The 16033-nt window shown below is 44.7% G+C and overlaps 1 protein-coding gene across 2 annotated transcripts in view; it reads left to right on the forward strand.

Annotated features, from left to right (window-relative positions):
* cmtm6 (CKLF-like MARVEL transmembrane domain containing 6) overlaps positions 1-16033 on the forward strand; it is a 65706-nt gene that overhangs the window by 45984 nt on the left and 3689 nt on the right. For both annotated transcript variants that reach the window (XM_039736601.1, XM_039736600.1), the window contains 2 exons: positions 9675-9851; positions 12924-13022. In XM_039736601.1, coding sequence (XP_039592535.1) covers positions 9675-9851; positions 12924-13022 — 276 coding nt within the window. The remainder of the gene's footprint in view (positions 1-9674; positions 9852-12923; positions 13023-16033) is intronic.

Here is a 16033-nt window from a genome sequence, read left to right on the forward strand (position 1 = left end):
AACATCTGAGGTGTAATGGTCAGGATTCAGAAGTTAGCCTGCAGGGGGAGCTCTAGAAAAGAGTGGAGAAGTTGAAATACAGTATCTGGGGTCGGTGGTGGATCAAGATGGAGAATTAGACACAGAGATAACTCAGAGTGTTGTGTGGATGGAACAATTGGAAGAAGGGATCAGGAGTGTTGTGTGAATGAAGAATTACGGCGAAGGGTACAAGAGGTAAGAGCAGCCATGATATATGGAGCTGAGACATGGGCAGTAAAGGGGACAGAGCAGGAGAAGAAGGTGGATGTGGCAGAAATGAGGAGGTGGAGATGGATGTGTGGAGTAACAATGACGGACAGAATAAGAAATGAAACAATCAGAGGTACAACAAAAGTGGGAGCGACGCCTCAAAGTCCAAGAATGTAGGGTGAAGTGGTGTGGAGATATGAGGTGGAGAGATGATGATGATGTGTGAAGGGAATGGAAGAGAAAGTGAAGGAGGCCAAAGCGGAGGTGGATGGATAAAGTCCAAGAAGATTGGAAGGAAAAGAGTTGTGACTGGCGAGGAGGTGTGGGACCGAGGTGTATGGAGAACATGGGGAACATCAGGCACATGGGGACCCCACAAAGAACTCATAATGGCAAAGGGGGCACAAGTGTGCTAGCGTGTAAAATCATCGCACTTAACATCTGTCCGGTCCCCCCATGTCTGGTATCTTGAAATCAACATCTGGGACGCTGCAGGTGCCTACGTCAGTGTGATCTTTTCAGACCGATGCAAGGCGCTATATTAAACTCACAATTAAACTTTTTCTATAAGCCAGTTGTGCCACCGTGTCCCATTAAAACGTCATTTCATTACTTGGAGGCTCGCCTTGCAGTAAATTGGAAAGCTAGCTGTGTGAATTGACTTTCGTTTTTCTGTTGCTCGTCGTGTTTTCATACGGAGTCCAAATAAAGCCTTACTCGCACTTGGCCCCCCAACGGACTCAGAACTTCTTCCTCTGTGTCTATTTTTGCACCCTTGTGGTCTGCCTCTGCCAAACCTGCAGTTCTTTCAGGATCGCTCGAAGGGAGGGCACTTCCTCATTTTAAGTCTCGGATTGGGGGCTCCTTTTTAACTGTCTCGCCTGCATCAGGGCTGCCAACGGTATTCTCATCCATCAGCAACAGTCCACTGGGCTTTTTTTATCCATTATGGGTGCCGCCCCCATCTTTTTCCAGCACAAAATCAGAATATTAAACTTACTTGAAAGTGAATCTTCTTCTTCCTCGTCATCCTCTATGTGGGGTTAATGCACTTTTATCAACTTTCTCCATCCTGCCCGGTTCTCCTTGCCAGTCAAGCCCGATTTCTTCAGATCTTCATTTACTTTATCCGTCCCACCTCCTCTTACACAAGTAGACACTTCGGGATTGTTCTCAGTTATGTTTAATGATGTCTTTATCAGAAATGAGGTTATTTCAAAAATAAAAAAATCCAAATACATTACTGATGTGATCAGCACCTGGTTTGGGTGATCTGTCTGTGGCGGTGGCATCTTAGGGCCCGTTTATACTTCGCGCTCACAACGCATACCTGCACACATCCTGGCTGCCACACGTTCCCAACATTCATTTGATGCGTCCTCAGAGCAGGTGCTCAGAAATTAACGAAAATATAGTTGCAGTACCAGCAAAAAGTCGGGGGGCGTCATGTGATCATTAGGACCATCTGGACGAGAACAAGCCATTCAGCCGAACACAGCTCGCCAGTCCTGACCACTTATTTCTTCCAAAAAAACATCAAGTCGAGTTTTGAAAGTCCCTAATGTCTTATTGTCCACCACATTACTTGGTCGCTTATTCCAAGTGTCTGTTGTTCTTTGTGTAAAGAAAAACTTCCTGATGTTTATGGAAATTTCCCATTCACAAGTTTCCAACTGTGTCCTCCTGTTCTTGATGAACTCATTTTAAAATAACCGTCTCGATCCACTGGACTAATTCACTTCATAATTTTAAACACCTCAGTCAGGTCTCCTCTTAATCTTCTTTTGTTTAAACTGTAAAGGCTCAGCTCTTTAAACTTTTCCTCATCACTCATCCCCTGTAGCACTGAATCAGCCTGGTCGCTCTTCTCTGGACCTTTTCTTGTGCTGTTATGTCCTTCTTGTAGCCTGGAGACCAAAACTGGACCCAGGACTCCAGATGAGGCCTCACCAGTGTGTTATAAAGCTTGAGCAGAACTTCCTGTGACTTGCGCTCCACACATCAAGGCGCTATATAACATGACATTCTGTTAGCCTCCTTAATGGCCTCTGAACACTGTCTGACAGTTGATAATGTTGAGTCCACTATGACTCATCAATTCTTATAAGGTGGACATTCAATTTCAGACCTCTCATTATGAATTAAAACCTAACAAGCTCTTTGAATCTTTCCTCCTAACTCATCCCCTGTAGCCCTGGCACCTGGTTGTTCTTCTCTGGACCTTCTCTTGTGCTGCTTTGTCCTTTTTGTAGCCTGGAGACCAAAACTGCACCCAGGACTCCAGATGAGGCCTCACCAGTGTGTTATAAAGCTTGAGCAGAACCTCCTGTGACTTGTACTCCACATATCAAGGCGCTATATAACCTGACAGTCTGTTAGCCTTCCTCATGGCTTCTTAACACTGTTGGCATTTATTAGAACATTATAAAGATTTAGACAAGATCAGGCCATTCAGTCGAACAAAGCTCACCATTCTTATCCACTTATTTCTTCTAAAATAACATCAAGTCGAGTTTTGAAAGTCCCAAAAGTCCTCCTGTCCACCACACTACTTGTTCGTTTATTCCAAGCGTCTGTCGTTCTTTGTGTAAATAAAAACTTCCTAACGTTTCTGTGAAATTTCTCCTTCATAAGTTTCCAGCTGTGTCCTCGTGATCTTGATGAACTCATTTTAAAATAAGCGTCTCAATCCACTGGACTAATTCCCGTCATCATTTTAAACAAGTGATCAAGTCGGAACGTGACGTCAGGGTCTCCATGTGACAGAAAGCCGCTTTGAGGATCCTCCAGGATCGATTTGCACACTTCGATGTTTGATGAACGGTTAAGCAAAATGGCAACATACAAAAACATTCGTGGTGCTTTTATATTCAAGTGTCGCATATTCTCCATCGTAATGACGTGATACATTTTAAAGGTCTCGCATACCATCTTCTTTTTTTTTTTGCACCTTCACAACATCATCAGAATGTACGGCGGCGTATTTGAGCCACAGAGAAAAAATAGGAAGGAAACGGTAAAAAAAGGTCAATTTTGTAATTAAAGTGGAAATTTCAGCTTAAATCTCGAAATGTCCTCTTTAACCTCGTAGTTTACTTTATCTTTAAAGCAGACCGTCGTAAACGTCATCTTAAAACCGACCCAGTTGTTAATCGCTACCTGCTTCTGGGGCTTCCTCCTGACCTGACAGCAGCAATCGCCACGTTACAGAACACGTCCCATTTCTGATATTCCAGCTCTCCGCACATTTAGAATAATTAGATTTATACTTGATGTCACTTTCATGATGAAATGCATTACAGTGCGTATGTTACATTTTACAGATAAGTCGTTAACTTCATTTAAATAATGAATACTGATGATAATTACACATGTTGTGGTGACAGTAGTGCTGCTGCCTCACAGTAGGGAGTCGTGTCCCTGGTGGTCCCTGCCTGGAGTTTACGTGTTTTCCTGCTGGGTGTCCACAGTGGGCTTCTGTTTCCTTCCAAAGACATGATGGTTTGGGGATCTGGTGACACTAAAATGCCGCCAGTGTGTGTATGTGAGTGCTTGTATTCACCTTGCAATGAGCTGATGCCCCGTCCAGGGATTGTTTCTGTCTTGCGCCCGATGCTTGCTGGAATGGGCACATCCCCGGATTGATGGATGTAATCATTAAACGTCCTTTTCAGAGATTTTGCGTCAAGGTGTCCTTGGAATTTCATGGATGTTCTAGGCAATTCACAACATGGCGAAGCCGAACCTGTTCTCCCCGTGATGATATCTTGCACTGCCACCTGGTGGAATCTTCCAGATTTACACGAAGTATAAGCAGTACAACACTTGAATAGCAGAAGCGTCTGCAGGAGCACATGTCATGTCGTGTGAAGTATAAATCCGGCCTTAGTGTACATTTCATTAGCCAATCGGCAGCACAGAATTGTATTGTCAAGGCAGTGACGGGAACACCTTTAACTAATTGAGCGGGTTCACAAAATGGAGATGTGACATAAAACCGTGACTTCTGTTTGAGGCGAGGACGCTTGGCACAAAGTTGAACGTTAAGCAACTGGGGCCTCATAAAGCAGCAGTGGGGCAGGTGTGATGAAGTCTCTGTGAGGACATTCGGCCTAAATGAGGATAAGCTGGTTAGGGAGAGGAGCCTGAGGCCGGGCTACCAAGAGGACTTCAACTCCCAGCAGTCAACAAGATGGGAGGAAGTGCGCCAAGGTTTAGTTAAGAAACTGAGTCACTGAGCCAAATGGGGATCCTACTCTGCTGGCCCTTAACCTGCCCTTGGTCCAGGGGGCGCTCTCACCCCAAGGGGCATGCGAAAACAAACAAGAGATGGTCTACGGCAAAATAAAGAACAAACGATCTTGGTCTTGATTGTTGGTTTGGCATTCTCCCAGACGCGTGTAGTCAGGTTGGCAAGAGTTGCTGCGGCCTTCCTGATGTGTTTATTGGTTTCATCATCCAGGTAGAGGTGGTCTCTAATGGTGGAACCCAGGCAGATGAACTGGTGAACGACCTCCACCTCATAGTCATTGATTGGGATGACTGGCGGGTGCCTCAAAATCCTGCCCCATCACATTGGTCTCTTTCAGACTGGTGGTCAGACCTGGGCACACACTGATCCATCAGACTCCGGAGGTCCCACAGTGAGTGGGTCCCGATTGCTGCACCGTCAATGTCAAGGTGGTTGAGATGCCATCTGGATCTTCTGCTTTCTCTGTGGGTTGACTCTTCAGAGATGTTTAGCGCGGGTTGACTGGTAGAAGGTGTGGAGGAGGACTGGAGCCGTGGTGGGCTTATGGGCCCTGCAAAGAGGTCCATTGAGGTCATCAGCCAGCTGATTGTTCTTAGCGATGTGAGGGGATGGCGTCCTGAAGCCACTGATAATCTTGTAGGTCTTTCCACATCGATGCAGGAGCCTTGGCTGAAAACGTATTTTTAAACTTTTCAGCGTACACCCCATGTTTAAATTTTCATCTTCAAACTTACATGAAGTGTTTTCTTTTGATGAGATCAATACATTTCTTATATTTTGACAATTTTGTAATGAAACAAAATGAAAACGGTTCGCTTCCCGGGTCCTCCCTGCGTGCAGTTTGCATGTTCTGCCCGTGTCTGCGTGGGTTTCCTCCGGGCGCTCCGGTTTCCTCCCACAGTCCAGAGACGTGCAGGTTAAGTGGACTGGAGATTCTGAATTGGCCCTAGTGTGTGCTTGGTGTGTATGTGTGTCCTGTGGTGGGTTGGCACCCTGCCCAGGATTGGTTCCTGCCTTGTGCCCTGTGTTGGCTGGGATTGGCTCCAGCAGACCCCCATGACCCTGTGTTCGGATTCAGCGGGTTAGAAAATGGATGGATGGATGGACAAAATGAAAACTAAATTGATCCACTGGTTAATTTGTGACTTTTCTGATACCGATGACACTAAATAAGTCATTTATATTATGGTAATAATATTCTGTTGTCTGTTTTGTAAAATGCCCCTCGTTGATTATAAAGTGACCCCAGAATGCATTCCGCAACAGCAAAAATCACCCCCTAAAAAACTTATAGTCCACCCTGCAAAGGTATGGGGGAGACCAACCAAGTCTGGCCAGGACACCCACCCATAGCTCAAATATCCAAACGTGGACAGCCATGAGCGGAGCATGCAGGACGGGGGGCACACGGAGAGTATCTGGCTGAGGACTCTGAGGCAGTGGGGCTAACAGCGACGGCTCCTTGTGTCCATACACAGGAAAGACCCTCCAAAAAATCACGTCATCTCGGCATAGAGTGTGTGTTAAAAGGGAAATCCCTGCTTCATGTGGGACAATCATGTCATGGACAGGTGCGCAAAGACAGAAGTGCATCAGCGGGCCTTTTACGGTATGTAAGGGGATTCCATTGTTGTGAGTCACTTTGTAGTAAATCTGGAAGTTTACAGATAATGAGAAGAACTTTTTTAGTCGGCCTTCCGTGTTTTAGGAGCTGATTACTGTAAGCCAAAGAAGCGTTAGTCATTTTACAAGAATGCTGGGTTCACGGTATGACAAAGACGACCCTGCCATTGCATGAGTTGGCCCAACCTTAGTGACAGAGTACTGACCCACCAGCGCCCAGTTCTTGGCTCCGTGGACCCGCTGGACAATGGAGACAGAATTGAGCGTGAAGACAAAATGACGGCCATTAGGAGCAAAGCTGTGTGTCCTCTCTGTGTGACACACCAGCACTGAGGACTTTGAGCCAACAAACCCAGTGAAACGAAGGGCGTCAAGAAAACACTCCAGCAAAGTCAGATGTGCCGCTTCAGTTTAATAATCCAGGCGTGGAATTGAGGGGAGCAGTGTTGTCTGTTATAATAGTCATTTATATATTTAAATGTTGAACTTCTGTGAAAAGTTACATATAGATAGATAACACTTTATCTATCTATCTATCTATTATATAGTGCCTTTCATATCTATCTATCTATCTATCTATCTATCTATCTATCTATCTATCTATCTATCTATCTATCTATCTATTATATAGATAGATGTGAAAGGCACTATATAATAGATAGATAGATAGATATGAAAGGCACTATATAATAGATAGATAGATAGATAGTGCCTTTCATATCTATCTATCTATTATATAGTGCCTTTCATATCTATCTATCTATGTATCTATCAGTTATATAGTGCCTATCTAATAGATAGAAAGGTACTATATGAGAGAGATGTGAAAGGCGCTATATAATAGAAAGGCACTATATAATTAATAGATAGATAGATAGAATGCACTATTTAATAGATAGATAGATAGATATGAAAGGCTCTATCTATCTATCTATCTATCTATCTATCTATGTATCTATCAGTTATATAGTGCCTATCTAATAGATAGAAAGGTACTATATGAGAGAGATGTGAAAGGCACTATATAATAGGCATTATATGATAGACAGATATGCAACGCACTATATAATAGATAATATCTATCTATTATACGGTGCCTTGCATATCTATCTGTTATACAGTACCTTTCTATCTATTATAGAGTGCCTGTCTATTTATTATATGGTATCTATCTATGATAGAAAGGTACTATATGAGAGAGATGTGAAAGGCGCTATATAATAGAAAGGCTTTATATGATAGATAGATATCTTATTATAGAGTGCCTTGCATATCTGTCTATCTCTCTATCTATCTATCTATCTATCTATTGTCGAAGATGGCTGGGGCGACCCAGCCGGGATGCCCAGGAGGACCGGAGGAGGTCTTACGCCTTCCCCAGGCCATGTGGGGGCGACTGCCCTGGTACCTTTGGGGGCCATGGGTACAGAGATTTGAAGCTCAATCTCTGTAGGGGCCCGTGGTCACTGCCAGGGGGCGCCCCTATGCCTTTGGAGCCCTGGACCTCAGCACTTCCGCCACACCCAGACGTGCTGGGGGGAAAGAGGAGCAGGGACACCCGGAGTGCTTCCGGGGGTGCAGCTGGCACTTCCGCCACACTGGGGAGTGCCGGTGGAAGATTGTCGGGAAGCATTTCGAGCACATCTGGGTGGATATAAAAGGGGCCGCCTCCCTTCATACAATGGCTGGAGTCGGGAGAGAAGAGAGGACAAGGTCTGGGAGGAGAGACAAGGAGGCGGCCTGAAGAAGTGAGGCATTGTTGGTTGGCCAGGACTTTAGGAGTTTGGTGTGCACTGTTGTAAATAGATGGATCGTGTAAATAAACGTGTGGGGTGATTTAAACGTGTCTGCCTGTTCATCTACCACACTTTCTATCTAATGTAAGAGAACAGACAGACCACGATAAAGAGCTAAGACACCACCAGGTGACCCCGTGTAACTGATGTGCAGCAAACACATAATAATCACCAAAGTGTCTTTCCAGACGCGAGTTCCCAATTGAACTGTCTCAAGATGGCAGATCTTCTGGTCATAAGTTTCTTCCAGCAGGAAAAGGCGGGTCCAGACAGCTGAACACTGGAAGTGATGTCAGAGATGTTAGAGCTGTCAGTCATCTGGTCTGCAGAGGCATGAAGAGGAAAGGCATTGGGGCACAGCGCCTGTCTGGCAGTTGATCGTGTCGAGTGCACTGCGACTCCTAATCCTTCTCATAAGGTGGACTCTCGATTTTCAGACCCCCCATTGTGTATTCACACCTCACAATTTTACTTCCTATGTGTAACTCTTTACATTTACTGACAATAAATTTCATCTGCCACAAATCTGCCCAAGCCTGTCTACTGTCCCTCTGTGATGATTCAACAGATTCCAGATGACCTGCTAATCCACCTGTCTTGGTATCATCTGCAAACTTAACCATCGTGTTACTTATATTTCTATCTAAATAATTTATTGATATTAAAAATAGCAGCGGCCCCCGCACTGCCCCCTGCTGGTCACCACTCTTAACGTCGCCCAATTCTGATGAGGTTCCTCGCACCATCACCCTCTGCTTCCTGTGTCTGAGCCAATTCGGCATCCACCTACACCCCACACCCTGAACTGCCCCTTCTTTTAGTTTGATGCCCACCCTCTCCTGTGGCACCTCATCAAATAGTTACTGAAAGTCCAGATCAATAATCTCATCTCCTCCATTCTGGTCGTATCCTTTAGTTTGACCCTCATAGAGTTCCAGCCTGTTAGTCAAACACGACCTCCCTCTTCTGACCTCACCCTGACTGTCCTTGCCAGGTGTTGCTCAATCTTATCCTTAATAATTCCTTCCATTAATTTTCCTGTGATGCCCATTCAGCTTACTGGCCTGTAGTTGTTTGAATCTGCCCACTCACCCTTTTTATATTACAGGATAATAGTTGACATTTTCCAGTGCGCAGTTAACCTCCCAAAAACATGCGTGAAGTTTTAATTTCTGTACTCGCTGACCTCGTTGAAGACTCGACGGTAAACGTTATCTGGCCCGGGTGAGTTGTCTGACTTTACCAAAATGAAGCCGAAAGAGCAGCGTGAATTATAAATGGCGTGTGCCCTCCTTTGGTCACAATGAGAATTATGGCGGTGGGGTCGGCTGGACACACACAGGCCGACTTCTTCGAGCTTCTCCTCCATTCCTTGGGTGCACTCGTGCCATGGAGTGGCTTTCCTCGATGTTTTCCACTTTGCGCCTCCGTCACTGATGTTTGTTCCGACTGAAAGACTTTTGTGGCAAAAATTTGAAGCACGCCCGGAGAAGTCGAGGCATTGGTGACGTCTCAAAGACAGGCTCGGTGGTGGGGGGGCCGTTCAGACGTAACGAGCGTCGATGACGGGTAGCACTGGTGAGATCTGGTGAGATCTGGCTCGGAGCTCTGGTGTCAAACATTTGACTTCATGATAAAGTTGGAGTGAAAATCAATGGCGCTTGAGTCTAGAATTGATGGTAGGAATTTTATCGTAACGATGGCTAGAACTCGACTGCCGTATAGTAGGAGTTTTTCGAACCTCCGTATAAACCTCTCTGCTCTCTCCACAGGTCCTGTCCTTCGTGGCCTTCATCTGCGAGGAAGTCATCCAGACCTGCGTCAGCTGCGGAGCCCTCTACTTTTTTGAGTTTGTCAGCTGCACGGTTTTCCTCTTCTGCCTCCTGCTTTTGGTTTTGCTCGCCACTACGTTCCATAAGAAAGTTGGAATCACCTGCTGGAGGCAAATCGTAAGTCCACTGTTCCCGTATGACTTGTGTTGGCTGTGATGATGATGATGATCATGATGATGATGATGTCAGCTGGGTGGGGCTCCAGCAGTTCCCTTTTTAAAGTCATTTGCATAAACGCAAATTCCCCGCCTTAAAACGGGGAACTTTACATGACGTCGGGTTAATGCGTCACACACCGCGCCAACGCTGCTGTACCAGTTGCACTTACAAGAAACAGAAAATTGAAATCCCCTCATTCTACTTTAGTTCAGTCTTGCTTTATTTAACGATAAAAAAGCAATTTATTTGTAATTAATTTGGGTCATTAAAATAGGGTTCCTTTGGTGAAAATGTGAAGTTTAGCTTAAAATGCATACCTGGTGGATTCACAAAGTGGGAATTCACTTTCCGCACAGTTTGATTGCGCTGCTGATTTCATTTTAAACGTAGACATTTGCCATTTTTACCCATCAATTATCACTCGATTGCCCATAAGTGAAAACGCGTTATCTGAAAGATCTCTAAATTCATTAAAAAATCCAACTCTGAAACCTCCAATTTATAGAAGTACTCGGACCCTTTCCTGTGGCCCACCGCATTGCCTCCTGTCTTCTTTAATTCTCCTTCAGAACTTGATTGGTGGCTCATTTAGAAAGGCACAGGTGGACCTGCGGATAAGAGGGTCCCACAATTCACCCCGCTGGTGGGGACAAAATCAAATCGTGAAGTCCAAGGAACTCTCTGTAGACCTCTGGGATCAAAATGAGAGAAAAACACATATCAGGGGAAAGAGATGGTGAAGTGGAGCCTACTGGAGAATGTGGAAATATAAAATAAGAAAAATAAAACAGTCCTGCGGCAAATCGGCGTAATCACCGGAGCTCCTCGTGCAGCCAAATGAACGCCCGTCTCAGGATACTTGGTGGGCCACAAGACCACCTCCAGAGCTGGGTATCCCATAAGGGGAGTGGGGGCGGGACTAGGCGGTGTCTCCTGGCAACAGGTCAACACTGTGGAGGGAAACCAGAGATACAGTTAGCAGCAGCGCGCCCTCCTGCTTGGTGGTGGGATTGTTCAGCTTACCTGAGCCCACTAAAAGATCCTTCAGTGTGATGTGACACTGCGCAGGCTAGAAAATGTAAAGAAGACTTAAAAAAAAAAAGGTCCAGGAAATCATAAATGAATAAAATATATGCAATGTGATTTATTTTTATTGTTTACTACCATAAATATATCCACGAAAATATTTTAAATTTTGTAAAAAATTAGAGTTAACTAAAGAAACTCTGCACGTTGTCTGGGTGGCAGCCAGCCTCACACACATGATCTGCTTGTGCTGAGATCTCACATTTTTTTGCAAATTGTTGCCTCTTATTTTGCACAATAAATGCAGAATATAATCATGGGTCCAAAACGCAGCACTACTAGGGGCTCTGAAAGTGCTCTCAAGGGACAGAAGAAAGGGAAGACCTGACAAGGAAAAGGCAATATATTAGATGTACAGGTGTGATGGTGGGAATCAGCCCTTCGCTACTGGAATCCCACCTGTTGCCTCTTGGACCCGCCACCGGCGATAACAAATCTGAGGAATGAGCCGAGCAAATGAGGAAAACACATAAATAAAGCCAGGAGAAGGTGAAACTGTGCTCAGTGCTGTTATTGAGAGCCAATGGGACTCCTAATGCGGCGAGCTGCCTGCACCACCTGGTCACTCAGCTGGAGCTCCTCCTCCACAACAGCCCCTGAGAGCTCCATGAGGGGGCCTTCCTGACAGCTGCCTGCCTTCTGGGTCACTCTCTCACTTTCTCTCTCTCTCTCTCACTCACTCACTCTCTCTGTCTCTCTCACTCTCTCTCACCCTCACCAGCTCTCTCTCTCACTCTCACTCTCTCTCTCACTCACTCTCACCTCTCTCTCACTTTCTCTCACCTTCACCAGCAACAGCTCTCTCTCTCTCACTGTCCCTCTCACTCTCTCTCTCTCTCTCTCTCTCTCTCTCTCTCTCACCTGCACCAGCTCTCACTCTCTCTCTCCCTTTAACTCACTCTCTCTCTCACTCTCACCTGTACCAGCTCTCTCTCTCTCTCTCACTCACTCTCTCACTCTCTCTCTCACTCTCTCTCACACTCACTCTCTCTCACCTTCACCAGCTCTCTCTCTCTCTCACTCACTTTCTCTTTCTCTCTCACTCTCTCTCCAGCTCTCTCTCTCTCTCTCTCTCTCTCTCACTTTCTCTCTCTCTCTCTCACTCTCACTCTCACTCTCACCTGTACCAGCTCTCTCTCTCTCCCTTTCTCTTTCTCTTACTCACTCTCTCTCACACTCACTCTCTCTCACCTTCACCAGCTCTCTCTCTCTCTCTCTCTCTCACTCATACTCTCTCTGTCTGTCTCTCTCTCCTCACCTGTACCAGCTCTCTCTCTCTCTCACTCACTTTCTCTTTCTCTCTCACTCTCTCTCCCTCTCTCTCTCTCTCTCTCTCTCTCTCTCTCTTCGCCAGTTCACCACCTAACGACTCGTGTGTGGTGAGCGTAATGGTGCAGAAATGGCTGCCGTCACCTCGTCCAGACTGATGCTACACATTAGTGTTGGCCAAAGTGGCTCCCCATTCACGGACGTACTTTGAATAGCGAGAAAGGCGCTATATAAACGTAAAGAATTATTATAATTTAATCGTTCTTTAGGTTTGTTGCCTGTGTGTGTGTTTGTTAGCCTACGTTGTTGAAAGTATTTGTGGATTTTCAAATTCATGGGGGTCCTGCGTCCTTCTCGCGAATTGTAAGAGCCGACTGTACTTCCTACGCTGGTGAATGTTTTAAAATTGATAGCCGCACGCATCTTACAGACAAGAAAAGAACACAGATATGAAAATATGGCATTTGGATCCATTTGATGGAAATCATTCAACATCAAATGTTTAGTCGAAAAGGACAAGAGATTATGAAAACGTGTCCAGAAATTCCGAATATCGAATCTTGGGTCAAAAATATGGCTAGATGAACAACTGAGGTCCGGTCCCTAAGTCTGTTGTGGGATGTCCTGTTTTTAACGCTATTCACAAATTCATTTTTTCTCTTTCTCTTCCAACAGGACTTCTTTTTCACGCTATTGGCAGCCGTGTTTTTCCTGATTGCTTCCATTGTATTTGCTGCTAACAATGAAGGCTCAGAATTGGAGAAAACCGCCATTGTAAGTTTTTTTCTTATGATTTTTATATCTTAATCATTTCTAATAATCATGTTAAGAGTTTCACGGATCCCTGAACATCTGATGACATTATCATGTAGAGCAGCAAGTGGCGTCTGTCGGGGCGGAAAATCCACTGGAGATTCTCACCCTGGAAGAAGGCTCTAGGAGTCGGAGGACAGGCAAACAGAGGAATGAGTTTTACTGCGATAAACAACAACGCGGACTCAACCCAATTAAGCCAAACTGAGCCGAGCCCTAAACAAGTTAAAAGTTACAGTTTATATAACCATTTCTTATCATTTCGGCCTCGCTTGAAACGACTCATTCGCTGCTTATTCAGACTCCCCACCCCAGCTGGCCTCTTCCAGACCCCTTTCTGTACCCACCAATATTCCTCGTACCGTGTCCCTCATTATCATTCCTCGCTTCCCTTATTTCCTAACCACCTTCAACCGGCAGAAGCTCCCCCTTCTCTGACCTCGGGCGGTCTCCATTCATCGTTCTCCCTCTTCTCTGTCCTTTTGGGTTATTAAATATTGGTGGTGTCTCTCTGAGCTCAATTAAAAAAGAAAATATGGCATACGCCTTTATTTACTTGGCATACCTGATTCGTGTGAAAGTTCACACTAAGTTTACATCTACTTGTGCTGATACAACAACAACATTTATTTCTGTCGCACATTTTCATATAAATAATGTAGCTCAAAGTGCTTTACATGATGAAGAAAAGAGACAAAGTAAGAATTAGAACAAGAGAACACTAACATAGAATAATAATAATCTTTTAAAGTGCTCCACCGTATCATCCTATTGGCAGGCTATTCCAGATGTGAGGTGCATAACAGCAGAAGGCCGCCTGCCCGCCTCACCACTTCTTTTAAGTTTAGCTCTTGGAATTCTAAGCAGACACTCATCTGAAGATCTGAGGTTACGATTTGGAGTATAAGATGTCAGACACTCCGATATATAAGATGGAGCAGATTATTTAAGGCTTTGTAAACCATCAACAGGATTTTAAAGTCAATTCTAAATGGCACAGGTAACCAGTGTAGTGACGCTCAGACTGGTGTGATGTGTTCGGATTTTCTTTTCCTAGTTAGGATTCTCACAACTGCATTCTGTACTCGTTGCAAGTGATTTATGTCTTTCTTGGGTGGTCCTGAGAGGAGTGTGTCACAATAATCTAGTTGACTGAAAACAAAAGCATGAACTCCTTTCTCAGCATCTTTCAATGATATAAGAGGTCTAACTTTTGTTATATTTCTCAAGTGAATGCTGTCCTAGTGATCTGCTGAATATGCGATTTAAAATTCAGGTCCGAGTCAACAGTTACCCCTAAGTTCTTTACCTCCATCTTGACTTTTAATCCTAATGCATCAGGTTTATTTCTAATAACCTCATTATATCCATTATTGCCAATCACAAAAATTTCTGTTTTTTCTTTATTTAGCTTGAGAAAATTACTTCTCATCCATTTAGAAACACAAGTCAGACATTGTGTTAGTGAATCAAGAGAGTCGGGGTCATCAGGCGCTATTGATAAGTACAGCTGTGTGTCATCAGTATAGCTGTGGTAACTCACGTTGTGCCCCAAGATAATCTGACCTAAGGGAAGCATGTAAATCGAAAAGAGCAGCGGGCCGAGGATAGAGCCTTGTGGGACATCATATAGGATATCATGTGTCTTCGAGTTGTAATTCCCACAACTAACAAAAAATTTTCTACCTGCCAGGTAGGATTCAAACCAATTTAAGACCCTGCCAGAGAGGCCCACCCATTGACTAAGGCGATTTCTAAGAATATTATGATCAGTGGTATCAAATGCGGCACTCAGATCTAAGAGGATGAGAACAGATAAATGGCCTCTGTCTGCATTGACCCGCAAGTCATTGACTACTTTAACGAGTGCAGCTTCTGTACTGTGATTTGTTCTGAAAACCGACTGAAACTTATCAAGAATAGCAGGTTTATTGAGGTTGGCATTTAACTGCATAATGACGGCCTTCTCTAGGATTTTACTTAAGAAAGGCTAGAGAGTCTCGAGGGATTGAGAGGAAAACATTTACTTCTGGTACCGAAAATCTGGAAACGTTGGTACCGAACTGTTTTAAAATTTTCAGTACTGGAATATCCTAGCTGAAAATACGCACTGTAACAACTCGGCATGATGCCACTCAGTGGACTGATTAGCCCGACATGTAAACACACAATATCTAGTGATGTGTATGATAACTACAGTCGTGGCCACAAGTTCTGAGTAGGGCCCAAGTGTTGGTTTTCACAAAGTTTGCTGCTTTAGTGTTTTTAGATCTTTTCTCTCAGATGTTTCTCTGGTGTACTGAAGTAGAATTATAAGCAGTTCAGAAGTTTCAAAGGTTTTTATTGACAATGACATGAAGTTTCTTCTTCTTCTTCTTCTTTTGGCTGCTCTCATTAGGAGTTACCACAGCAGATCATCTTCTTCCATGTCTTCCTGTCCTCGTCATCTTGTTCTGTCACACCCATCACCTGCATGTCCTCTATCACCACATCCATAAACCTTCTCTTAGGCCTTCCTCTTCTCCTCTTCCCTGGCAGCTCTATCCTTAGCACCCTTCTCCCAGTATACCCAGCATTTCTCCTCTGCACATGTAATGACATGAAGTTTATTCAAAAGTCCATATTTGCAGTGACCCTTTCAAGACCCCTCTCTGCAATTCACCCTGGCAGGTTGGCAATCAACTTCTGGGCCCAATCCTGACTGATGGCAGCCCTGATTGCATAATCAGAATTGGTGGGTGGCTTTTTGTTTGTCCCCCCGCCTCTTGAGGATTCTCGATGGGATTAAAGGTCTGGGGAGTTTCCTGGCCATGGACCCCAACATTTTGATGTTTTGTTCCCAGAGCCCTTCTGGTCCGGTGCTCCGTCATGTTGGTCACCAAACTGTTCCTGGATGGTTGGGAGAAGTTGCTCTCAGAGGATGTTTTGGTGCCATTCTTTATTCGTGGCTCAGGATCAGGGCACCATCAGTG

The sequence above is a fragment of the Polypterus senegalus genome, chromosome 15, assembly GCF_016835505.1.
Source record: "Polypterus senegalus isolate Bchr_013 chromosome 15, ASM1683550v1, whole genome shotgun sequence".
Taxonomy (NCBI): Eukaryota; Metazoa; Chordata; class Cladistia; order Polypteriformes; family Polypteridae; genus Polypterus; species Polypterus senegalus.